Here is a 25,738-nt window from a genome sequence, read left to right as displayed (position 1 = left end):
CCGTATGAAGATGCGTATATAACTAGACCACGTTGGAGAGGGTCAGATTGCAGCTCGACACGGATTGGCAGAGCGACTTGTTCCTACAGCAGACGGAGCTTTTTTTTCCTTTTCTTTCTCTCTCAGACAATCATGGGGCGCTGCAGGACAAGATCGAGCGGGGATATTGACCCCATAGATGCCATTGGTGATGACACTATGCGGTTATCTTTTTTTTCCCGCGTCGGAGCCCGAGTTGGAGCTGTGGCGATCAAGCTGTCCAACGTATGGATTCGGTCGATCCCTGACAACCAGAGCCGATGCTCTAAGGGAACGGAAAACACATCAGTGCATGTCTTCTTGCCACTCTTAGCTTTGGGTCACGGCGGCGACCTCATGATGAGTGATCTTACGATCAGGCAGATATCCGTGGATCGAACAAAAGCAGGTTTAAGAGCCGGACAGTGCGCGGAGAGACAAAGGAGGAAGAGCAGACACCCGACATTTCTCTCATCCCGATTAGGAATGAGATGCACCACGCGCAGCCTTTTGGCTTAAGAACGCCTTCCATTGGATTACCTACGTGAAGAGCATTCATTCAATGTCGGTCTTGACTTTGCCAGCCAACCAACTTCGCTTAGAAATTTAGCGTTGTCCGTTGCACATACTCACTCTTACGCAGGTAGTTCCGAATGCAGGCCGAAGCTCTCCCTCGGATCCATCAAGGCGTGGTGGTTGCCTTCATCCATCTTTGAGGTTTGGATGAGCCAGTTTATGAGGCAACACCTGTGTCGGCTCCAACCGCGGTACATCGTACTCGTAAATACACGCACGCACCGGCGATTCACGAAAAACTCGACTGTACTCGTACATACCGGTATTGATTATTACCTCAGCGAGATGAGGGGCGCAAAGGTCTGCCTAGTCGGGTATCAATGCTTATGGTTAATTGGAGCCCAACTGTCGACAACAGGTTAATGCAACTAGCGTCACCAGTCCACTCGAGCCAATCGTTGGCATCATCACACATCATTGCCACTGATGCTATTGGGACAATGTTATGCGATATTGGAATGTGCTTTTCAATATTGTGACTGCGTGATGCAGCCGACTCTACCGGCCCGGCACCCGTCGCTCTCCCCACCTTTGCCTACGAGTATGCTGCTGTCATCATCTTGTGCACTGTGCCGCTTGTACTTGTATTATGACGAGTATGTTGGGCTACAGTATGAGGTAAAACAGTGATGACTGAGCTCGCTCAAAGGAGCTCACTTGGGATCGTGTCTGCCCAAAAGAGTAGGGGAACAGGCGACCACACACGGGAAACCCCCATCAGGGGAGGGAAAAAGAAATGAGGCTGAAAGATTGCTTCATCAGCATCCAACGCCTATGTACCTCCGTTTGCTCACTCCCGCTTGAGGCATCCAGCCTAATCCAGCCGGACTAATATGATGACTCGCCGCGATACGCACCAATGTGCGATCAATAGACATTGAACCTGAGTGTTGTCAAGCCTTGGTAAAGATGGTGCGGAGCTCAAGACGAGCGGAGCGGTGCCCGACTATCCAAGCCCAGCGGATGAAGGAAGAAAGCCAGGGCTGCAGTGGAGTGGTTTTTCTTTCCCTTTCTTTTTTCGTTTGGCGTCGTGACTTGTTGATCATGCGAGAAAACCGGTATAGTTTGATCGGTGTCGAGCCGGCCCCTTGCTCCCCGAAAGCTCTGCCTAAGAAAACCATCGTGCCGCGGATGAAGCCTCTGGGCTCCGTCTGCTACCCATGTGGTTTTTCACCCAAACGTGAGCCTACTTTGCCCTTGCTCAAGCTTTGAGCCTCCCCGCCCGCGTTTAGAAGCAGGGCCAGAGCTCTTTGGTGTATGGCCTCGGGAAGCGGCTGGCTGCCCAGCAAATGTGGGCTTGAGACGTTCACCGTCCTGGATGTCTTTGGCGAAATGCCAGTCTTGGTGGCTTTGGAATGACATGTCGTCGCCAAAGCTAGCTCTGCATCTAGGGCAGGTTAGGCCTGTGAAATGGACTGAATCCCCTGACCCTGGTGTCTCGTGACTGAATATCTCCGAGCCATTCGTTTCTTGATCGAGCTGGGGAAAGCTGGCGCCGTTGGGCTGTGGCCGGTTGGCGTCGAGGCTCTCCTTGACATGGAACGAATCTCGGTCACCAGCAGGTCGCTTATGGAAAAATCGCTGGATGCTAGGTTTATCAAGCCGGGGCTTCTTGCTCTGTTGTTCCGTAGACGAACTTTCAGGCACGGTATCAAAAGAACGCAGCGGAGGCGTTTCATCCCTCTTCTTGAAAAAGGCACCAATGCCCATGTTGTTTTTGACGCCTTCCTCGAATCCGCCAACACTCAGGCTCAAGTTGGAACAGGGCCAGACGTCTCCTTCGGCGATGATCTGGTGTAGCAGCTCCTCGGCAAGGGCGAAGAGGGCTTGCTCATCCAGAGCCTTGCCTGATGAGATGGAGCTTGACTTGCTTCGCGTCTGGCCGGCGTGGCGATGGTGAAGATTGATTGTGCGCGGCCACCGCTTGTGCTCCAGTATGCCTTCTTCAACCAGGCGGGAATAGATGTCGCCCGCAAAAATCCTGAGCCACTTGGTTGCCTGTTCGGGAGCCTTGATGGAGGGCCGGAATGACTTGGCCGAGAGCATAGATTTGATTTGAGTCCGCGAGTTCACCTCGCTGTGGTCGGTTCCCCTGATGGTGTTGTAGAGCCAAACGGCGGTTTCTTCGCCGAGTCTCGCCTTGAACTGGCCCAACGGGATATCGCGCAGCTCCTTGACGCTTTCCGTGCCAAACGTAGAAACAACTTGATCCCCTAGCTTGCCGCCGAGGTTCCGCATCTTGGTGACTTTGATGGCCGTCAGGAATGGCAGCACCGCTCGGCTGCGTACAACTGTTTGAGCGTTGGGCTTCTTGAAGGCCGAGCCTAGCTTGCTGATCAGCTTGTTATTCGCTATGCCTGCAGAACAGGTATATCCCAGCTTTCCACGTATTTGTGCGCGAACATGGCGAATAATCTCAGAGCCCATCAGTACGACTACGTCATCCCAGTCTGGATCGAGGGCTTCTTGGTCCTCCTCAAGAGTAACGAGGTTGTCGTCCCGCCAGTCGAGCGCAGCAGCAGACGGAAAAGGGAGACTTTCAGCCGCATCGCCGGATGGAGGCGGATTTGAAAGCTCTGGAAAGCGGCGCAGCAGTTCCGAGTGGATGTGAGCCGAGAGGTCCAGGAAAACTTCGTCGATGCTTGCCTTTTCAACTCTTTGAAGGTCTGTTGGCAGGGAGTCCTTGATGAGGGCGAGAATTTTCCTGGATTGCAAGCGATAGGGGTCGAGAGACACCTTGTCGGTAGCAATATTTGCAGCTGCATCGTCTCGATACGCCCACTTGTCATCGCCTTCTCTCCAGGTGGCGACGTGCTGGGCAATCAATTCCGGGCACAGTTTCTTGGCCTCGGCGATGTTGCAGTGGCGTCCAATCTCCCACTTCCTTGCGGGATAGTTGACGGCAATGAGACCTTGCCTAGGTGGAGATTCATACACTTGTCAGATACTTGACGTGTCCAGTGAGTGAGTTGGAGGACATGTTTACCACTGCTGCACGGCGAGGGGCTTGTCCTCCGGGACACCGAGTCGAATCATCTCGCACTGTGCATAGAACGCGTCGAGGTCTATGTGGGCAACAACACGCAGAGGAGTGGATGTGCTATAAGTCGCCATCTGGGCAAGCTGCCGATATGTGAAGCGTGAACGGCGGGCATGACGCAACGGCGAAGATGCGCCGCTGCCGGGCGATGACGATGGCATGGGGCAGCGACCAAGAGAGCGGCGATGCTGAAGAAGAAGAAGAAGAAGAAGAAGAAGAAGAAGAAGAAGAAGAAGAAGAAGAAGAAGAAGATTGATGGGATGGATTCATTGAAGTGTGGAATTGGGGCCGAGATGCATCAACACGTGGATGGTGGTGGTTTCATCTACCCAAGCCGATGCTCATACGCGATGTCAAAGTCGGAGTTTCCAGTCCCCTTGAATCGGGATTGCGGAGCGGCCCACAATAAAGACTGTTATGCAAGACATCTCATCTGCCTAAGCTCGGCACCACTTACGGGGTACACTGGAACAGAGCAGACAGCAGAGCCGGATACACGTACTACTCGAATACTCTGCTGGAATCAATCATCAAATGCGCAATACTAATACTCTGTTGGATCAACTAGTTGGGCACTGGATCTTTGAGATTCCATCCACGAATCCTGTCAACAATTAAAGCTACACAAAAGCCACACCAATTCACATCCTTCCCGTCCTTGGCTTCTCCATCTCTCTCTCACGATGCTGCATAACCAGGCATAAATTGGCTACGGGAAGCCGAGTTGTATTCCGAAACTGTTTTCAACCGTTAATAATCCTCATCAGAGGCGGCGGATGACGAATCCTTGCCCTTTATCTGCATCGTCTCGTCATAGTCCTCAAGCTGATGCACCGCAGTGGCGAGCTGCTCCCTCAACTCTTCGGCCTCGTTCTCCTTGGCAGCAACGTGATCTTGCAGCTCTGCTCTTAGGCGCAGCCTCTTCTCATATGTGATGATTTGCCTGTCGATTTCCAACCGCTGGTTCCTTAGTGTGTCGATCTGCTCGTGTATGATCTGAAGCTGTTCCTCGGTCCGCTCGATGGCTCTTACCAGCTTTTCTCTGGAACCGACACGGAGGTGCATCATGTGCTCGTACATGACTCTTTTTTTTTTTTTCTTTTTCGAACGGCAGACGCTATTAGACAAGATGCTTCTATCTCAGATTCGGCTTTGCTTTGCTCAGACCGCCAGGTTAGCCATAGCCGTTGAACACATTCTGAGTCAATCAACAACTCACAAGATCTTGTGCCAATCTAGAGCAAGCTCGGGCCAAAGAACAGGCTGCCAAAAACACCAGTGCTCTTTCAAACAACGGTCTGCTTCCGCCCCCAAGCTGTTGGGGTACACAAGGATCGTCTTTGCGGGAACCCAATCCAGAAAGGAAGGTGACTGCGTTTTGGGTGTGGTTTTTTTTTTCTTATATGGCGGATGGGAAGAGAGGAGTGCTCGCTTTCTACCCCCTTGCCGAAGCGTTGATCTGAGAATCACTATCCGACTGACACGTCTCACGCCTCGCCAGCTGCGCCCTCGCCATCCTAATGCTTAATTGGCTGGTGGCGACGCGAAAAAAAAAAAAGAAAAGAAAAGAAAGGCCAAGGAGGTATTCGCTGTTAAGGGCGTAACGCAATGAAGAGGCGTCCGCCATATTCTCTCAGCTGCAATGATAACTGCCAGTACTTTGCCTACCATCGCATCTTTCAGTGAAAAACGCCAAACCCCTCCCTTGCCACGGCGTGCATGCACGATGGACAGGGATGCTGGGGGGAGAGGACGAATCAGAGAAGGGTCGTTTACAGCAATGCATGAGAGACATATTAGCAAGCCCGGCGCAGCTATGAGGCGATATCATGAAAGGGCCTTGTCTAGGCTGAACCGTCATTGGCCTCTGCAGACGATGCTTGTTCAAGGGCGACGGTTAGTCTATTCCTCCCTGGATTGACGTGGGAGAGTCACAGCGGCCCAGGAGGGAGAAACGTTGAAGGCTGCAATTTAAAACTGCTCGGCGGTTTGGGCATCATGAATGGGCTGAACTGCCCAGGTGCAAATCGCACTTCTTCTTCTTCTTCTTTCTTACAACAGAACGGAACGTCACAATTACCAGACCCCAACACGCATGTGATTGTACCTATGCAGGGCGGTAGTAGCAGCAGTAGCAGCAGCAGCATGCACGCCAAAGATGTGTCTGCTTCTCTTTGGAGGAAGCATGACCAGCGTAAGAGATTGACCGCTCGTAAAGCGATATTGTACCAAGGAATTATTCTGCTATTGAGCATACATCGCTGTTGAGCACACATCGCTGTTGGCTGCATCGCGTCACCCGTTTACAGTGTGTTTCCTGCTCCGCATACAAACATTTACATGCGTTTTCCCATCCAGCCCAGCCAATTAGATATGTTCTAGTAAGTAAAGAATCCCCGCGATGCCCTTGCCCGAATGTCTTCATAAATTATGTACATGTATTTGTACGAAAGAGGGCCGGTTTGCACAAAAGGGCCCCATGTCTATGCCCGTCATAGTAACAACACCAATATGTGAAAACAAGAAAACAAAAAAAAAAAAAAAAAAAGGATAAGGAGAGAGGGAGAAGGAGGAGGGGCAAAATGCGCGTGCCAAAAAGAGAATTTAAACAGCGCCCAAGGAATAGATACAAGACAAAATAGAAACAGTAGCCCGGGGGGGATGAATGGTGGTGTAGAGTAGTATGAGAATGAATGGTGAAGAGTTATTACTCGGCTTATCAACCAGTGGATCAATCAATCAATGAATCAATCACTGGCCCGTCGACCGCCTCTCTCCTGTAATTCGATGCCATGCCCGCCGCGGGAAGAGGAGGCTTCGAGCTCGGGAATTCCGTAGCGCTTTCTTAGTTTTGAGATGAGAGGGCCGAACCTGTAGTCGCTCTCCATGCTTTCATGAGTACAGCATGGCGAGTGTCGGATAGGAAGCATCCACTCGACAAAGTTGTCTCCCATGACGGACTTCCAGTTTTCCATGGCTCCCAGATCCCAGGGGTTTTCGTGCGGCTTCGTGCGGAGGATGGCAAACTTGCGCTCCGCCAGCTGATCTCTAGCCGAGATGGGCCCATGGCTATTATGCGGCTGCTGGCCTTCGGATCCCGGCCGCCGCGGTGGTCCACGAAGAGGGTATACAATGACGGGATACTTGTCCGAGGGCGGGGTGGACTGGGGGATGCGGACAGCCAGGGTGAGCGTATGCGACCTCTTAAGCATATCGATGTTGGTGGTGTTTGCGAAAATGTAGCGAAACGAAGTGAGCGCCATGCCAAAGGTAAAGGTGCCGAAGACGCAGGCCAAAACGATTGTTGCGAGGGCCCATCCATCAAGGGGGTCTCCGTCTTTGTGGTGTTGCTGGAAGGAATATGCTCCGACGGCGAGGCCCACGGCGCAAAACAGGCCGCAGTAGAAGCAAAACTGCGTAAAGAAGTTGAAGGCTACATTTCCCACAAAGGACGGAACGCTGTCAACTCTCTGAATCTTGTCATAACCATGCACACAGAACAAGAACTTGTTGCTGTCCAAGGGGAAATGTATATATATATATATATATATCACTTACAAGTCTCAGAGACCATGCCACCAACCCAGGGGCAGAAATGGTCCATCTTCCTGACGCAGCGGCCTAGGTCGCTCGAGTGATGCGAACGATCTGGCTTCCACTGCTGACACTCTGAGCACCACTTAGGCCGGCCGTCGACCTCGCATATGAAGACATCCTTGCTGTAGAAGGCCTCGAGCCCGGGACTGTCCGGGTTTGGGTCCGGAGGTACGTATGCCCTCTCCTCGACGTCTCGGTTGCGTTTGTGTCGCTTTCGTACTTTTTCGGCCGCTTCGCGCTCGCCCTGGTCCTCGGGGGCCAGAGGGACGACGCCCGGGTTTAGTTGGACTGTAAAGAAGGTTCGTAGATAGGCGACGGCCATCAACATGAAGAAGAGGAAGTAGAGGACGAGGAACGTCGTGACAACGCCATCTTGGTGTTTCTTTTTGTAGAGGAAGCTGACTAGATGGAACGAGAATTTCAGGTTAGACGAGGAATGATGCAGACATCGTTTAGGAGAGGGAGAGGGAGAGGGCCGAGTTTACTGCAGAGGCGAGCGACGACGGCGTAAGTCGCAACGGCTAGAATGCCGACGATGAACAAGGGAATGATGCGCACTGCCCATCGCGTTTCCGAGCGACTGCTGTGATGCGAACGCGACATGGCGGCATCGTGACCGCAGCCCTTCTTCTGCCCTTCTCTGCACTGCTTCTGCTCTGCTTTGGCTCTGCTTTGGCTGGTGTTTCGGGTATGAAACTGGCAAAGAAAGATGGGATGATTGTTTGCAATCTTACTTGGCCATGATCCTGGTAACGGGAGATGGCCAATCGATGGCTAATCGCACTGTACACTTACGTGGTTGGTGGGTGGCGGTGCACAGTGCTAGCGGTTGACGTCATGTCGTCACCCATGCCTGCCTTCCTCGCTAAGCTCGGGGCAGCTCATTTAAACTTGCAGCGCTAAAAGAAAGGCCTGCAGTGGGAAATCCTGGCACAAACCACCAAGATTCTGCCTCTTACCAACACTCCAGCTAACTAAGCTAGCTCCCGTCTTATACGATACTTGTACATGCTCTGTCCTCAACTTCATCAAACGATATCGCGATACTCGTGCTACAAGAATTGCAATGTCGCGATACCTCTTTCTTTTTTTTCTCTACATCATCCCACCTCTTTGCCCTTGCAGCCTTGCTTGTCCTATCAATTTATTCCATCCCCACCCCCACACACTCTGCAGCCCATTCGATGGAAAATGCGGCTCTGCACAAGGCTTCAAGGCTGTTTTCGGCCGGGAAATGCCCCAACCAGACAGCATGCCAACACCCTCGAATTCCTCCTTCACTCAGCCGGATGCAGCCACGTACTATTTGGGAGTTAATTTCTTTTCTTCTTCTTTTTTTTTTTTCATCCCGCCTAAGAATGCAACAATCCATTCAATCCAGCCCATGTTGCCACGCAGGCAGGCTTCAAAACTGAGGCTTCCTGCTGAGGTTGCATCATGAGGCTCTCCCACCTCTCGTGACAGTTGTAGCTGAAGAGCTGCTCGCAATCTGCTTGCTATATAAATACCCACCTACGTCTGCATAGAGTCGCTCATTTTCTATTTTTTATTTTTGATTTTGTATTCTCTCGCGACTGCAGCTCCTGCTTCTGTGTGAGTACACGGGTCAGCTTGGAGTTGTCACGCTTGCGCAAGTCTTCAGTAGATGAGTATGATACCAAGTCCCATATAAGACGCATCGCTCATACTCCTCCAGAGACTCAAAAGAGAAAACTCCTCCTTGTCGAATTCTCTCAAACGTTGATGGTATCTCTCCTTCACGAGCCGCAATACAGGGGTGACAAGATGGCTGTCTTCCTACAAAGAGAGCGTTTTCAAGTGTAAACACATCACGCAGATGAAGGAATAAAAGAAGAGAGAGAGAGAAACAGAAAGCATAGGGGCAGAAAGACAGACTCCGATCCCTCACAAGGCAAAGAGCAGCAACTCAGCTGCCTTGCTGGGGTAAACTCCAAGTGATCCGAGCTCACGCAGCCGTGTTCGCTCGGGATAGCATCGGTCACAACTTGGAAGTCGAATGGGCGCACCAAATGTCTCGCCGAGAGTAACCAGTCCACACACAAGACTTTCCTGCTTTTCCTCAAGCCAATAGAAGCATCATTGGAGTGGAATGCATAATCGTCTCTTCACCTGACGCTACCTCCCTGCAAGGCTTCCTGGGATATAGGGCAAGGCGAGCAGCTGCGCCATCCGCCTTTTCGAGAGTTTCAGTGTTTTAGTGGCTCCAAACAAGACTACTACGTCTCCGCTACATATTTCGCTCTTCGTCCTCTTAGGATTCGGTCGCAGAATTCCCCATCCTGAACGTTCCTCGCCAGTCAAGATGGTAGCGTTAATACATTTCCCACCGGCCAGCTACCGGATGCTCACCAACTGGAGGGCTTGCAGACCGAAGCTATCAACGCCAGCCATCATGTTTCCGAGCTTTCGCCTGCCTTCTTGCCTTATCACGCCGCTGCGCTCTTGCGCCTTTGCGCTCTTGCGTCAAAATGAAAGTTTAAGGCAAGCTTTCAGGTATAAGAAGGGGGGAAGCTCTCCTGTCCATGCTCTGCTCATCAGCTCACAACGTCCGGGACATCGAACACCTAAAAAAAAAAGCCATCTTTTCACTTCTAATATCTTCACTTCATCCAACGGCCAGTTTTCTTGCATCATCTTTTATTTCACCCCCCTGGTCTCGAGTCACCTCTTGGACCGCAGTTGAAACGAGCCAAGCTTTTAGTTAGCCATCAAAGACAGGAACCATGGGTCTTGTTGTCTATACCTGGCAGTGCTGCCAATGCGGAATGGGTGGAATGCTCAAGGAAACAACCCCTCAGTGTACCGAGCATAACTGTCAACATGCCCGCTGCAAAGATTGCGTTGTCTACACAGACTCGGTCGGCCCTGCTAGGCCTTTAAAATGATCCTGCTTCAACGTTCATTCTTTGACTCCTGGAGGCCACAACTGAAAATTGCCATGGCGTTCATGTTGAAAAAAGTCCACACCGGCTCCCTTTTTTAATGCTATTTTTTTTCTTTGCTTTTTGCTTTTTGCTATTGGGGGAGAGGGGGGAGGAGCCGCCAACATTAATTGCAAGCTCGATACCTCGCATCGGTCTCCGTCTACATACAGCTCTGCAGTAGCATCCCAAAACTCCCACGACAGGGATTTCTGCAAGGCCACAAAATATTTTGGAGCGAGGCTTGGAGCTTGTTATGCCTGGTTGGAGAGGGCCACACACACGATTGCGAGAGGATGCCGGCTTCTCCTATGTTCGATGGACAGGATGGGGGTTTTTTGTTATTTGGACTGGACTTTTGGTTGGATGATTTCGTTTAGTTAGCCCTTGGAAATTTTAACTCCACGTTGAGCAGCTTTTTTTGCTCGCTCATATCAACATATGGCGTCCTTTGCCGCGAGCCTTGGTGAATGCAGCTCTCCCAGAGCGACGTGACTCGACATGCCATCTCACCAACGCAATCATCTTTCCACAGCCATAATCGAGTTCTCACTTGCAAAGCTCCGTAAGCAAGCCCTGATTCTCCTGCACGAAAGGAGGTCTCCAGCCTCCACATGTTGAGGCTCAACAGATGAGGCTCACTAAACTGTACCTGCAGGGGGCAGTGCTGGATCGCCTCACTCATGGCAAGTGGGACATGACCGAGCGGGCACTATCGGCCATTTAGTCGCAAAGTGGATGAAAATGATGAATCTTTCTCACTTTTCTCCTTGCGCAAGTGGGCAAAACGAAACATTGGTTTTGGCTGCCTTCTTACACTTTGGGGTTTCAGCCGGCGTGGCGCTCCAACTTAGCCTTGTGAAAGCGTGGCTGAGATGGAGTCATAACCCAAGTCATATGCAGCAACGGCGGGCCCGGTAGGCAAACGGCCATTTACCTTGCCAAGAAGAGAAAGTCTATAAATTCGAAACCCAACAAAGTGTAAAATCCTCGCGATGGCGCCCGATGGTCTAGATTACCCCTTGATAAGAGCGTTGCGGCCAAGGGGGGGGGAGGGACTCTGCCGTCCGACGCTACGCCGTACTGAACTCCAATTGGATGGAAGCCATGAGAAATATCAGGAAATTGCAAAAAATAGGCGAAAGAGGCTCATTCATTCGACTCTTATAACCGAAATGGTGATGCGTTATTCTCAAGGCTCCGTCACTGTTGGCGGCGACGAGTGGAAACTTGCATTCTAGGGTTGGAAGGGGGGTGGTTTGGCTGGGAAGCAGTTACGACAGACAACATCATTTGTTTTTCACCATATCACCACAGCTCCATGGCATGCACATGACATTATTTTGACGCACTCGTCATATTATCAACAATATGGCGTACGAATAGAATATCCGTATGACCCTCTCATGCCCACCCACTTCTTCCAATATCTCTGGTAAGTCTCCCTATACTATAATAGGCATTCGTAGGGACGATTCGAGTTTGGTCAGGGGACCATTCATCGAAAGTAGCTTCCTATGCTAGAGGAGGTTGGCACAGAATAGCCTGGTCGCGCTAGAGAAAACGTCAGAATGGAAATCAACGAGTAAACACCTGAAGTAGCGGTTACTTACAACAGGAGAAACACAGCAGAGAGCCGTTTCACTGGCCTTGGAGCATTCCTGGCGCAAATCCTCAGAGTCGTAAAACTTTTCCCATGCTATAGAAAATTAGTTGACAAGACATGAACGCTCGAGGCTGTTTCTCCTTTCGCTGAGTGTCTCACTTACGAGTATGACAGTCGAGGCCGAAGATGCCGAGGAGGTGAGAGTTACAGCACTGGGGACTGTTGTAGAGGCCTTGGGGGCAGATATGGGAGGGATGATCGTTGTGGTGATCGCCCCACCATCCGCTGCCGCCGTTGAGGGCATCCTCGAGAGGAACGGCAACAGCAAAAGCGGCAAAGAAGGTGACGATGGTGAAGGACTTCATTTCCACAGATTTCATGGATTGTTTCAACGAATGATTCCAACGTAAGAATGTAAAATACTAGGAGTCTTATTATTGAGGTAGAAAGCCAGCCAAAGTGACGACGGAATTTGTGAGAGAACTGAATGGTCTACTTATACTTCAAAGACTTCAAAACCACTGGCCAACAGGTCTCATCTTTCTACTACTCTTATGCAGTGCTTCCCTCCCATTCAGCCAGATGAAGTCGGCAATACAAGCAGAGTGGGTATACCCCTCCCGCTCCCATCTCAACGGCCCGGATACGTCGTGTTTCATCTATCGAGTTGGTTGAGTGCCGTACTTTCAACAGTATTGTGGATATCCAACGTCAGTCTGAGCTACTATGCAAGAATAAATATGATGCTCTATGTTGTTTCGTCCAGGTTTTATCGCTTCTTCCTTTTCTTCGTATCTGGAATAAGAAACAAAAGAGCGTGATCAAATCCCGACTCATAGGATCGGCTCCAAACTCTCGTCTGCCGTGATCTTGGCAAAGATTAGCTTAGCTATCTGCTTGGCTTTGATGCCTTTATATATAGAGTAAGCATCTATCGTGTAGTGTCAACACCAGCAGATATGTATACATGTGCTACGACTACCTATACCCCACATCTTCATTCTTGGCGCCGGGGTAAGAGGTACCTACTTACTATATGCTATACCTAATGCCACTTAAGTGTGTTGTATTTATAGTATATTTTGGCGTCACAGATACTTTTGGTAGATGCTTATCTCCTCCTCAATAAACTTAGTATATGTGAACTTTGTATACGAGTGCTAAGTAGAGTTACAAGATGATACCAATGAGAAATTTATTCCCCTCTTCTTGGAGTATCTTCCAGTAAACCACTAGCTCTACGTCCTCAGATGTAGAAAATACGATGTATATTTATATCCACAGGGTTACGTTGAGCGCATATGTAAAACGGTCTTGCAAATGTTGGGCCTTGTGCCTGAGTTTCTTACAGCCACATGATCGGGACAAGAGGGCTAGATTCAGCGCCACTTTCGTATGGATCGGGACAAAAAATAAAAAAGAAACTCGGGCAGTCGCATCACTGAGACTTATTTATTTCAATGGTTGTCACCGCACACTCACTCACTATTGTGGCCGGAGCAGGGCAATTTGTCGATGAGCACAACTTACCTACCCTGCAAGGATGTGAGATTGGCTGGAGAATGCAATATCCGCAGGCTCTGATGAATTGCACGTTGAAAATACGACTCTCTTGGATGAATTCTTTCCTGTAATGTATCTTCTTACTTTTCTTTCTCACTGTCTGCTGCGATTGAGATTCAGTGGTTGCCCACAGGCATAACCATACACAACTTTAAGCACTGGGCTTCTACCAAAACGAGTCAATCATGAAACTCGGGTAAGAGAATGAAGAGAGCCGGTTTCTTGGCAAAAGCTGTATAGAATGTAATACTAACGCACTGATCATCCAATCATCAAGCCGTAATAGTATAGTGGACAGTACATCAGTTTGTGGACCTAGCGAAACACTGAAAACCGAGGTTCGATTCCTCGTTACGGCATACGAAGTTTCATTTTTTGCATTTTCACCTTTTCTTGCGCCCATTTTTTTTCTTGTAACTGAAACCTCTCAAGCAATTCAACAAATTGAAACCATAGCAGACGCCTGTTTTCATTATTCTGGCCTATTTTGAGCGAAAAAAAATGCACATCGTCGTGGGCTTGATTCCTGTAGATGGGATGTTGCTTTTTGCATGCGCTTACTAATAGTGCGGAACCACAGCCTCACCAAAAACCAACCACCAGTGTACGGAGTAAGCTGCAACAACATGTACCTACTTGAGATACAGGATATACCATTAGTACCTACCTAGTACATCGCCAATTCTTTTGATAATGGTGGCCGAATGGATTCCCATTGCACACCGAAGATGAGCGTCACCGAACTCATAGGCAGCGGCTGACCGGGGAAAAAAAAAAGGAACGTTGCGTCGAGCGGAAGGTGGTGCGGAATTGGACCGCAGCTGAGCTCTAGAGTGCCCACAGCAACTTCCTTCCTCCAGACTGCAGCTCGTAACTTCAACTCTCCCTCTCTCATCGCAGACTGTCATGATTTCTACCAGAATTCCTTCTTCTTCCTCTTCCTCTTCTGTTGAGGCTTTGGCAGACTTTGCAATTTGTCTGCTTCTTCGCCGAATTCCATTTGCCGTCTCTGACTGCCATTGATTGTCACGAGTGAATGGTGTTTTCCTCTCGGTGACGGCTGCGAGTTTCTCCTTGGCGAGGCTTGTTCTTCTTTTCCATCTGGATTTATGATTGCTTATGCAGGACGGCACATGTGAGCTGAAAGACATGATTGAGGAGGGAGCCCTATCCTTGCGAGCACTCCCAGTCGGTACTAACAGTAGCGACTACATGCAGGACAAGAATCCGAGAGACACCATTTGTCTCCGATCCGCGCCCCACGTCTCTATCTGTACTATCGACTCAACGCCAGCGTCTCGATAGACTCTATACACAAAGTGGGTGCTGCGAAAGGTGGGCAGCGTTTTCAGACGTCTTGAGACCAAAAGACTTGAACTGTGTTTTCGAATGAGCCGTTGTGAATGATGATTACTTTACGAACAGGGCCGGCCCTACCGTGCTATCCAACTGTGAGAACCGCGTATAGTATCGGAATGAAAGTTCCGAATGGCACAGCCGTCCGGCGGGCCAATCAGTGACGTAGAGCAAACCTGGATTTACTTGAAAGACATGCGTAGAAGTGGGAGAATGTGCCCCGGTGTGGTGATATCCGAATGTGTACCGCCTGTCTACCTAGAATTTACGGTCAATGCTTGAATGTGTTACAGCAATGTCACAGAGAATTCTCGACCGTTTCACAAGGTATGATGACATGACTACTGAACGGTCAGGAAAAAAGACTGACTCCAATATCAAACTTGGCGTAGTATACATGTGAACGAGACGTCTTGATATTTCGATCTGGTGTGGACTTCGATGCTCAATAGCCTTTTCCCTTGATTAAAGTGCCGTCATCATGAGTGCCGAGTCACGCAACGATTCAACAACAGCGAGTGAAAGGACGTCCAACGCCTGGGGCTAAATCTGTCTCGCTCGGTCCTCTGTAACCCGAAAGGCACCCGGTCATCCCCGGAAACTGATTTAGGCCTGCTATCATGTCAATCGTTTTCACAGGGGCGAAGCTATGGGCTCATCCATCATCTGGAACCTGCGTTTGGGCAGCCGCAACACTACCCGCGACCAGCAAACAAGCAAATTCCAATCAAGTTCCCCTCCATTTCAATACCTCTCTCGTCCAACTGAACCTCAAATACGATCAGTATCCTGCTTCGGCCGCCTCATGGCTCTGGACTCTTACGTATGTTCCATGCTGGCCAATGCGAATGATGACGATCTGGTTACCATATAGGCAGGGATACTACTCCTTGAACATGCCAAGCTCACTGCTTGACTGCACATGAGACTCATCTTCTCAGTCATCCAAGCATCGAGAACTTGACCGGTCACGTTTTGCTCACGAATGTCAAGGATAATAACCGAATCATCAACTCTCATTATCGCCTAAACCACATGTTTGCCGTCCCCAACTCCAAAACTTTACTACAAAAAAACAAAAGCAAAATCAAAGACTTGTAAGCAAACCGTTTTTGCAACTCATTCCCCCCCTGCCTTCGCCCACAAAATAAATCCTTCACCGGTAAAAAAAAAAAGTACAGAGAAAGCATATGAAAAACAAGGTAAAATCTATCAAAATAGCCTTATCCTCCAAAAGTAATGATAACAAAAGTGTCGACCCAAAGCACTGAAGTCGTTTGCCTGCCGAGAGATGACAATCGGACGTCCCGTCATATGGAAAAAAAAAAAAAAAAGAGTCCGGAGCGAAGAGTTGTGGCGAGTAAGAAAAGCCGCAGGCAGTGTCTACAACGTACGCAAGAGGGGGTCCCGGAAAGCCATGTTGAATTGCGTCGTTCGTCCCAGGGACAACGGGATGTGCATACGCGGGGCTTGGTTCATGATCAGACAACGGCAGTGATTTCGGTGGCTGCGCTGACGGTGATTGATGCGCTGATTTCTTGTTTCTTCTGTTGACGCTTGGCCTTGACCGGGCTCTTGATCTTGATGCTGACTTTTGAATAGGCCCTCTTGGCAGTCTTTGTTGAGTGGACAGCCTTTTTGGGCTTTGGACCCTTGGCAGTCTTGGTCTTGGCCACTTTGATGGGTTTGAGAGTTTTGGCGAGCTTCAGCCCCTTGACGGGCTTCAAGGTTTTGGTGGGCTTGAGCGCCTTGATAGGGTGCAATGCCTTGACGGCCTTGAGAGTTCGGATGGGCTTTGGCTTTGGCTGCTGCATCTTGCGCTTCTTGGAACCGGGCTCCACGTTCTCCTCGTTCCCAGCCAGCTCGTTGAGCTTTCTCTTTCCTCCCTTGCCCTTGCCCCTGCCCCTGCCCTTGGTGGCGACCTTGATATTGTCCTTGATGGGCTTGATTCCCTTGGGCTTGGGTCCCAGCACGCCTCGGCAGTTGGGCTGTCCACAGAGACACTTTTGGACGTTTTTGGCCGAAAAAGGGTCAAAGTTGTAGTCATATGTGAGCTCCTCGCCCGTCATGATGGGCCTGTCACCAGCAAAGAGAGCCATTCTGGGCTGCCCTGAGACAATCCACTTGATCATTCGGCAGTTGGGGTTGCAGCTATGGTTTACAAATCGAGCAATACTGCCCGTGGTGGCATCGATAATCATGTTTTGATCAAAGCTCATTAAGTAATAGCACTGACAAGGGGGGAAAAAAAAGAAGAAGGTATGTTAGCCCCGTGATACAAAACGCCCCAGAGAAGCAAGTGTTGCTTGGTTCCGGTGTCTGCTTACCTCGTTATTCTTATAAATTTCATTCATTCGTCGTTCGCATTCCTCTTCGGTGATGATCTCGCCTGCGTACTCCATGATGATTTGGTGAGGCTCGAAGCAGCGATTGCTGCGGACGCCATAGCCGCGGTCCGACGTCTTGATTACCTCGACGCCGACGCGATATTTCCCGCCCTTGGCTCGCCGGGCTGTCAAGTCGGCAAAGGCACGGTTGGTGCATTTGGCCTTGCCAATGTTGCAGTTTGTGTCGTCGCATTCGTAGAGCATGATTCGGTTCTGGCACGTCTCGGCACAGCCATCCTCTGGCTTGCACACACACTTGGACTGATAATCGAGAATGTGTGGCATCTTTTTCCAGACTTCTTTGGATTCGCCAATGAATCGGTCTAGAGGCGCATGGCAGTTAGCAAAAGGGGCGGCTCGTGTGGGCGTGATTTGTTTGTAGATGTAGCACATACTCTTGGTCATCTTCTTCCACTCATCTGGCTTGGGCTGTCCGGGCGGCAGCGGGTTGCAGACGTGAAACGGCAGCTTGAAATCGCGGCCAGTCAACAAGACTCGAAAGCCCGTAAAGATGGGCGCGGGCATGACCTTGTTCTCCTTGCGGGGCATGAGCTCGGGCAGTTGCGCCAGCTGCTTCTTCTCGTTCGCTGTCAGTCCTCGAGTGATGTCCTGTGTCACTTCTTGTCCTGAATAGAGACCCTTGGAGAGGTATTTCTTGACCCTCCGCTTCTTGGACTGGGCGACGGGCTCCTCCGACTCCTCCTTGACCTTGATCTCGGCCGCCACCTCGACCTTTGCCCTCTTGCGCGGCTGGCGCTCTACGGCCTGGCTGGGGTCGACATATTTGCCATTGGACCAGACGCTGTGGATGACGGGTTTTTCGTCAATGTGGTTAAACTCCTTTGTGTCCTGCAGGCGCCGCAGCTCGCGGGACAGTTTGACCGGCTTACCAACAACCTTGTTATTGCGCCCGCGCTTGGCAGCAGAGAGCTTGGCCGTGATGGACGATACCGGCGTCGCACCGGCACTCGCGCCGCCGCTTGGGCCGGCGAGACGCGCCACGGACCGCAGCGAGCGTGGCGATGGTCGCGCCAGGCGTTGCGGGCGCGGCGTGCTGCGTTTGCTGGGAGAAGCCTCGAGATTCAACGCGTCAATGTTGGTCGACGCCGGGCCCAGCGCACCGACATGGGCGTCGCCAGGCGTCACAGTGGTGCCTGCAATGGTCCGGCGCCTGCGAGTGGCCACGATGTCGCCTTTGGCCCGGCGTTTGCCATGCGCGCTGGTGCCGCTGAGCTTGGCCAGGTTGTAGACGGGCAGGCTTGCTCGTGCCCTCTGAGGCCGGCGCGGCGATGGCACGTCGGACGCGGGCAGGGCGGGAGCGACCGCGACGACGGTCGAGTCGTCAATCACGGTGATGACATCGTGTTTCGAGGCGTCCGAGTGTAGACTGTCGCTGTCGGTGACGGTCGTGGGGGGAGTCGAGCTCGACGACGCGAGGTTGGACGAGTCGTCGGTCGAGGCGGAGATGGAGTCGCCGCTTTCGGTGGCAGCAAACAGGGACAGCATGGCTGCGAATTGCGTTTATAGCGGCAACGGGGGTGCGGTCATGAAGCAGCCAAAGAAGAAGAAAAGAAAAGAGGACAAAGCAAACAAACAAACAAACAAACAAACACGCACAGCCTATGAAGAGACAATAAGAAGCCCTGGGAATAATAAAGGGCCAAAACAGACAGCCGAAGAGAGAGAAGGAAGAAAGATGCCAGGAAAAGTCCACTGCTCAAATGGTAATAACAACGAGATTCCAGCCTGCACGGCCCGGCTGGGAGAAAAGGTTCAAAAGAGCAAGAGGGAAAAGGGAAAAAGGTGGAAAAGTCGCAGGTTTGCTGCCAAGTCGTCGTGAGTCGGCAAAGTTGACAAAAACGCGGGTGCACGCGTGAGCTAACAACTAAGCAGGACTGGACGCAGATAAGCAGGCAAGGCGGATAGGCGGGTGAGAGGAGGAAGAGGCGAGCAAGGGCGGCCACGGTATAAATAAGGTAAATAGAGGAGCCTCGCCCGGCTAAGAGACAAGCTTTGGTCAGGCCGGGTCAGTCCGCACTCGCTGGTATGGAGCTGGAGCTGTGTTGTATTGTACGAGTTAGGTATATAACAACTTGAGATATACACAGACGGTACCTTGAGGGTTATGTACTATAGGTACGTTGGGGTTAGTATGTTGTGTGAGAGCTGGCCGAGCGTGAATGCGAGTGAGTGTTGGATGCCCACAAGTTGCGCGCGTTGAGGTGCTATCTTATATGGCGTCTGTGCATGTATTGGTTGGTACTCGGTATATCCCGGAGAATGGCAGTGATTGTGATTGTGACTGTGAGGACGGAGGGAGTATGCGATTGTGCGTGCTTTTGTGCCTTTTGCTCCGTAAATGGGCACCAGAACTCTCGCCCTTGGACAAGGACCAGACCGGGGATGGCGTCGACTTGATCTGATAGGTGAAGTGAGCAGCGAAGCCACTTATTGACAACCCGCCTTTTTTTTCTCCTCAGTCAGATACCGTAGCCAAGCCGAGGCCTTTTCGCCGGGCTTTTAGATCAGGGGGCGGTTTGGGAAACGAGGAGCCACAACTGAGGGCGGAAAAAGAAAAGAAGAAGAGAAAAAAAAAAGAGGCAATGAGACAAGACGATCCCAGCCGAGAGTAGAGTGTTGTTTGAGTGGTGAATGGTGAGTGGGTGAGTGGGTGAGTGAGTGGTGAGTGGTGGGTGAGTGAGTGGCAAGAGACGACAAGTAAGAGGTAAGAGGTCAGAGGCACGAGGTACGAGGTGAGAGGCGACAAGGTGGAGAGTGGAGGATCGGAGCTGACTGAGATGAGGGTGTCACTGACAAAGTGGATTGAGGCTAAACAAGTGAAGAGGATGTGAGGATGTCCCTGGCCATGTCCGATCCTGGTGATGTTGCGCCTTGTCCGTCCTTCGTCTCTCTTGTGCTCTCGCTGGTTCCGGCGCGCGCTCGCAGTCTCTTCAGACGAGTCGAATTTGCTTCCAACCAAAGAGGCTTCGTCCTTTGTGGTTTTGCCCTCCGGTTGCGGCTCTCCTTTTACTTGCCTTGCCGCCCAGGATGTCTGAAAGGGTTGTTGGGATAAGCCGTTGAGAAATTTCAGGATACATACATACACTACCACAGGAGGAAGAGAGGGGAAAGTAGAAAAAAAAAAAAGGAACAGGTAGCCTGGGGGGGGAATGGAAGAATCGAGTTAAAAAAAAAAAAGCAAAAAAAAAAGAGAGGCGCAAGTGAAAAAATAAATAAATTGGCAACTTGACCAGCGGCTGAAGTGAGCGTGAGGCGCCCGAGCTAAATAAAATTCATTGCGCAGGCATTGCGTGCGTTATCCGAAACACCAAGAAGACGGGCTTGGGCCCAATCTTGCCGAATCCTCCCTTTTGCTTCTTTGGACAAAGTCTTGGCCCTGTCCTGGCCTGGCCTGGCCTGGCCCGGCCCTGTCTGTCTTACTCCGCACCTGGTGATGTTGCCCGTGATATTGTGTCTCTCCCTGCTTGATGCCAGTCGCCCGAGGGGCCTCAACGCAGGCCGATGCGACGGTCACCGTATCATACATTACGTATCTATTGCGCGTGAGAGTTGGCAAACCCTGGCAAGGTCAAGCGAGTACCTTATAAAAAGCAAAACCAGCCGGCGAGCATCGTTTGATGATTTGTGATATGCTACCGCCGTAGGCGCCATTCTCCCCAATGTCTGAGATAACTGGCTGATACCTGACGGTGTGCTTGTCCATCAGCTTCTTCCCATGCCGCCATTCATCTTGCACCATCATCCATGATCAGCTCGTTTCGTGGTTGTTGAATTTCATCTTGATGCTCTTCTCCTCCGCCGCTACGTGGGAGCAACATGCCACTCCTCCATCACATTCGGAGCATCAGTCAGATGTTCTCGCCAACAACAACAAAACACAAAGCACCGCATCTTTTTTCCCAATCGTACGTGTTTCCCTGCGTATTCATACGGCGCCTCACCGGTTCGGAAGTGCAGGGTTCTCAGCCTCAGCCTGAGTCAATGTCTCTCATGCCAATCTCCTAGGTTCTAAAATGGCTTGTACCACTGCCATCACCGCAATGGTGTTTTAGCGCAATCACCACCATCGGCTGGCTCGGACGAGAAAGTGCCAAATCAGAGGCCTAAACTCGCCCAACTAGATGATGAAAGATTGGCCTCGACGATGCCCATGACCTTTTGTGAAATTTACCCGTGTGCCTTCTTCCTTACAGACCCAGTTGTGGTGAGATACATAACGGTGTTGCGGTGAGACATACGCTGCGGCATACATATATTATCGGGTTGAAAAAGCAGTAACTCACTGGTATCAGCCCATGTTAATTAGATAAGAAAAAAACTTCACCAGGCTTTCACCCGTCCCATCGGTCTGTGTTGCACGTCGTTTATCAACCTGTCCGTCATTTGGACCCTGATAATGTCTGGGGGTGTGAGTTATGCACCAACAAGTTGGCAGATGGAGCCGAGCTGGATGACCATGGCGGTGGAACTAGCCTCCAGGATTGCAACTTGGGTTCGGGTCAAAATGCCTCTTGTTTGCATCTTCAAGTCGTAAAGGAGGGGAAACAGAAAGTTCAAGGGAAAAGGGCAACGCCATGCTGTGATTAAGGAAACCACATTCACCAGACAGCCAGGTCCGATTCAGTTCCCGTGGGAAAGGCACAATGACTCTGTCCTGGGTATAGTACTTAGCCAAGATATAAGCATGGCTACTAGGGTACAGTGGCAAAGTGGACTTGCTGCCATCACAATCGCCTTTTGGATATCGCCATGTGATTCAGCAAGAGACGCATCCATTGATGTCCTACTCCGGTAACGCCAGCTCTATTGACGGGGGATGATGAGCCTGACCTATCCGGGACGTTGACTCACTGGCCGGCTATTCACGAATAAGAGAGAACACGATAACCAGCACTTGTCAAAATGGACTACATGAACGTGGCAAGCAATCGGTGAAATACTTCCAAAGTAAACCTAGGATTAATAAACACATGGTCTTATGTTGGCATCAGTAAAGGGATAATGTACCGGATAATCCAAGCAAGAGTCGACAAAAAGGTGTCAAAACATCAAACACAGTCTTGTATATGTTTTAGAAAACGTCCGTCGTAGATTAGTAGACGTTTCATCTATTAATTGCAAAAAGGGCAAACATCTAGGGGGAATCTAATGCACAGCACTCTTTGCACATGATATAGGGTATTATGGGTATGAATGAGGCGTGGCAACGGCAAGGCATACCGGAGGCCCGCGCTCATAATGACAACAACATCAAAAAAAAAAAAAAGAGATAAGAAAAACTTCCGGTTCCCCCCAATTTCATAGCGGGTCACCGTCGCGACTCAACGAGACATGGGCCTGAATGCTTCCTTAAGCCGACTTCTCCGGCTGCGCGGCCTCAACGGCCTCAATTTCCTTGGGCGCAGCCTCAGCCTCCTTTGGGGCACCATCAGCAGCGACGGGTACTTGCTCAGTCTCCTTCTTTCCCTCGGTCTCTTGCTTGGTCTCCTCCTCGACAGGAGACTTGGCCTCCTCAGCCTTGGCCTCCGGCTCAACAGGGGCAGGGGCAGGGGCTTCCTCTTTCTTGGCCTCCACAGAAGCTTCCTCTTCCTTGGGCCTAATAGGAATATCCACTGTTTGAGGTTCCGCGACTGCAGTCTCGTTTGCTTGTGCGGTGGCCTCAACGGGAGCCTCAACAGGAGCGACAACGGCATCGGACTTGGGCTCTACAGCGGCCTCCGCCTTTGCTGCCTCGGTAGACTCGGCGAGCGTCACCGTGATTCCTTCCTGAACGGGAGAGCCGCTGCCTCCGTACTCCTTGGGCAATGAGGGGGCAATGCTCTTGAGCTCCGTAGATAGAGTAGTGCCAGATGTCATCGGGTGGAACTTCTTCAAAGTGGCTGGCGCGAGGAAAAGCTTCATGGCTCCAAACATCCAACCCATAATGGCAGGCACATTGACAAAGTACTTGTGCGCTAGCAGCTCTGGGTAGGCCATGGAGAAGACAGAGATAGTCTCCTTGCTGGCGGCCTTGACGGCGGGGTCCATGCGGAAGAAGCTGACTGATTTGTAGTCGTGCACCTGAAGCATCTGATGCTTGTCGGTGCCATCCTCTGGGAGGGGCTCCGTGATGTCGTTGAGATGGAGCTGCTGCACGCCCAATTCCATGAGAGCGGCGCGCCACTTGATGAACCTACAAGCGTCGATATGAATTAGAAAGAATTTCTCTACTGCTGTGTTTTACTTGCTCTCAGACAAGGCACTTACTCGGTGACGTCTCCAAAGGTGGCCTTGTTGTCCTTGACGGAGCCGTAAATGTTCCAAGTAATGACGGTGTTGTTGCCGGCCTCATCCTTGTGGTTCGTCACGAAGCCGAGGCCGCCAAACTTGTCCTTGTTGAAGGCCTCGCTCACGAGCTTTGCCGGCTGCCACTTCTCTCGCCAAGCCAGAGCGGCGGCAAGCTGCTTCTCAGCACTGGCCAAATCGCCATTGTTGGCGCGCAGGAACTTCTGGAGAATGACCTGAGTCGGGGCATGGCTGGCATTGCTCGAAAGCTCGACACCCCACATCTCGCTGTGAGCCGACTCCTTGGTGATGTCGGCCAGACGCGCCGTGAATTTGGCGAGGGGAGTCTCCGGCGTCAAGGCTGGCGCCTCGGCCTGTTCAGCCTTTTCAGGGGTGGCGGCGGACACGTTTTCCGTAGACATGATGGTGGCTGGATCGACGACGAATGACGGGTTGGATGGATGGTTGGCAGTGCCAAAGAAAAATAGAGGTCAAAAATTCTCAAGGGGAGAGGAAAAAGTTGACGTTGGGTGTTGTTGTTTAGCACAGGCCAGGGCACTACGGGCACGGCAGCAGCCAAAAAAAAAAGAAAAAAAAAAGAAAAAAAAAAGATACTCAGAAGCCCGCTGGGGGTTCGGCTATTGCTTGCTATCAATTAGCAGCCTGGGCAGTGACGACGGGAGCAACGGAGTGGTACAGTACAAAGCGTGTACCAAAGTATTACAAGATGATAAGGCAGCGGTTGGTACTGCACAACAGCAACGAAAATAAAATGGGAAGAGAACCGGAAATCAAGGGAACAAGTGTAAATAAATATACTGGTTACGATGACATTGTATGTATGAAGTACAGAGAGGGGTTAAAAAAAGGAGTCGCTTCACGTATGTGTTGCTCTTTTCGAGGTCGGCAAAGAACGGATCAGCATGTGTCAACAGGCCCTCTCTATATTTAGAGGTGAACATGAGCTGCCCGGTCATTTAGACGAAACCACGGCGTACCTTGTACTTTGTAGGTTGTAAGGCGTCGGCTACTGTACCTCATGTCAAGTATCAGCTGGTATTTTCCTCGTACATACCTCGGACTACGAGGTACATGCCTCCGTTGATTTCACTAACACGACAAGATACCTGCCCGGCAAGGTACCGCGGCGGTAGTACTGATAAAATTGCGAGGTGGTCAGCCCGGTACTCTGTACCACTGATCACAGAGCCAGTCAAAGCCCACTAAAAAGTCCGGGTACCTGACAGGCAAGCCCCCCTGTTGGTCGTCTACCTACCTACTAAGATCGATGTTGTTTAATTTCGTCTTCAGGCGCCAAATAACCATCATGCATTGGACAGCTACCGGACACTTGGGAGGCGGATAAACCACTGCCGAAGCCGTCTCAGGTATAGCCAGGTACATTCCTCAGTACTCGCCTCTAAGTGCTCAAGCACGAGGAAGGTGTGCCCATTCGGTTGCATGACCAGGTCTGGGCGACATCATGCCACGCGCAAGTTGAGCAGTCTACTAATATCGGCACAGGCCAGCACCCAAGTATCCCGAACAATAACAGGGAACAAGTATTACTAACCTACCACCCAAGCCCTGGAAGTCTGTCTGAGGTAGGTAACTGTACCTTGACACAGATAGAAGAGGTACTAAAGTACCTAGCACCCAGTATCAGGTATTACCGCAGGTACCTGTATAAGGCAAGAGAGCTCTGACTACCAGGTACCTTAGTACTACCTGTAACCAACTCTGGGCTTGGACGACAATCTTGTCTTCTTCACTTCACCATCGCCGTCTTTTCGCTTACAAGCATCGGGCGTTCCCCGCCGCATAATTCTCCTTATTACGCGCGATTTGTCAAATACCGTTCAGATTCCTATTTATGGACTGTCTGATTTCTGTGTTCCCATTTCGCCTGACGACGGCCCAGCTTCGCGGGGTTGACTCGAGATGAATGCAAATCATCTCGCCTGCGTACCACCGACATCATTCACCACCGTGTTTACCAACCGACAACTAGCTTCCTCAACCCATAGCAAACGCAATAATTCGAGCCGTGTAAGCCGCCAATGAATCGATTCTCCGGCCATCAGCCATCCCTTTTGGGAAAACACAGCTTTGCCCACGACCGTCTTGTGTCTCCTGCTATCCACCGAGTTTCTACCGCGGGAGAGCGTCCATTGGCCAACTCGGTGCCCAGTGAAGACAAAAGGCAAAAGCACCCAGTGCTAAGAAAGAAAAGAAAAGAAAAGAAAGAAATGCCAATAGCCTTCAGCAAGGGTGTCTTCTTGCCGCCCTACTTCATCCTCCTTAAGACAATCAAACGCCGAAATGTGGTCCCGTTCGAGAAAGGTCATCGTTCCTTCTTCACAGCAAC

The 25,738-nt window shown here is 50.9% G+C and overlaps 6 protein-coding genes across 6 annotated transcripts; all 6 read right to left on the bottom strand.

Moving 5' to 3' along the window:
* Positions 1-1,764: 1,764 nt before the first annotated feature.
* Triagg1_3794 (uncharacterized protein) lies at positions 1,765-3,795 on the bottom strand (the record flags this gene model as incomplete). The annotated part of the gene is made up of 2 exons (XM_062898125.1): positions 1,765-3,511; positions 3,581-3,795. 2 exons carry the CDS (start codon positions 3,793-3,795, stop codon positions 1,765-1,767), a joined length of 1,962 nt encoding a protein of 653 aa, XP_062757297.1.
* A 589-nt stretch (positions 3,796-4,384) lies between these two features.
* Positions 4,385-4,702, bottom strand: Triagg1_3793 (uncharacterized protein; the record flags this gene model as incomplete). The annotated part of the gene is made up of 1 exon (XM_062898124.1): positions 4,385-4,702. One exon carries the CDS (start codon positions 4,700-4,702, stop codon positions 4,385-4,387), a length of 318 nt encoding a protein of 105 aa, XP_062757296.1.
* A 1,679-nt stretch (positions 4,703-6,381) lies between these two features.
* On the bottom strand, positions 6,382-8,082 carry Triagg1_3792 (uncharacterized protein; the record flags this gene model as incomplete). Its single annotated transcript, XM_062898123.1, has 4 exons — positions 6,382-7,067; positions 7,193-7,633; positions 7,717-7,907; positions 8,027-8,082. 4 exons carry the CDS (start codon positions 8,080-8,082, stop codon positions 6,382-6,384), a joined length of 1,374 nt encoding a protein of 457 aa, XP_062757295.1.
* Positions 8,083-11,688: 3,606 nt separating this feature from the next.
* Positions 11,689-12,159, bottom strand: Triagg1_3791 (fungal hydrophobin; the record flags this gene model as incomplete). Its single annotated transcript, XM_062898122.1, has 3 exons — positions 11,689-11,727; positions 11,787-11,872; positions 11,943-12,159. The coding sequence occupies 3 exons, from the start codon at positions 12,157-12,159 to the stop codon at positions 11,689-11,691; spliced, it is 342 nt and encodes a 113-aa protein (XP_062757294.1).
* A 4,020-nt stretch (positions 12,160-16,179) lies between these two features.
* On the bottom strand, positions 16,180-18,591 carry Triagg1_3790 (uncharacterized protein; the record flags this gene model as incomplete). Its single annotated transcript, XM_062898121.1, has 2 exons — positions 16,180-16,821; positions 17,026-18,591. The coding sequence occupies 2 exons, from the start codon at positions 18,589-18,591 to the stop codon at positions 16,180-16,182; spliced, it is 2,208 nt and encodes a 735-aa protein (XP_062757293.1).
* Positions 18,592-22,455: 3,864 nt separating this feature from the next.
* Triagg1_3789 (uncharacterized protein) lies at positions 22,456-23,792 on the bottom strand (the record flags this gene model as incomplete). The annotated part of the gene is made up of 2 exons (XM_062898120.1): positions 22,456-23,278; positions 23,353-23,792. 2 exons carry the CDS (start codon positions 23,790-23,792, stop codon positions 22,456-22,458), a joined length of 1,263 nt encoding a protein of 420 aa, XP_062757292.1.
* Positions 23,793-25,738: the final 1,946 nt, after the last annotated feature.

Source organism: Trichoderma aggressivum, assembly GCF_033847375.1.
Source record: "Trichoderma aggressivum f. europaeum strain CBS 100526 chromosome Unknown scaffold_011, whole genome shotgun sequence".
Taxonomy (NCBI): Eukaryota; Fungi; Ascomycota; class Sordariomycetes; order Hypocreales; family Hypocreaceae; genus Trichoderma; species Trichoderma aggressivum.
Note: the sequence above shows the minus strand (reverse complement) of the source record. Positions and strands in the feature narration are given on the sequence as shown.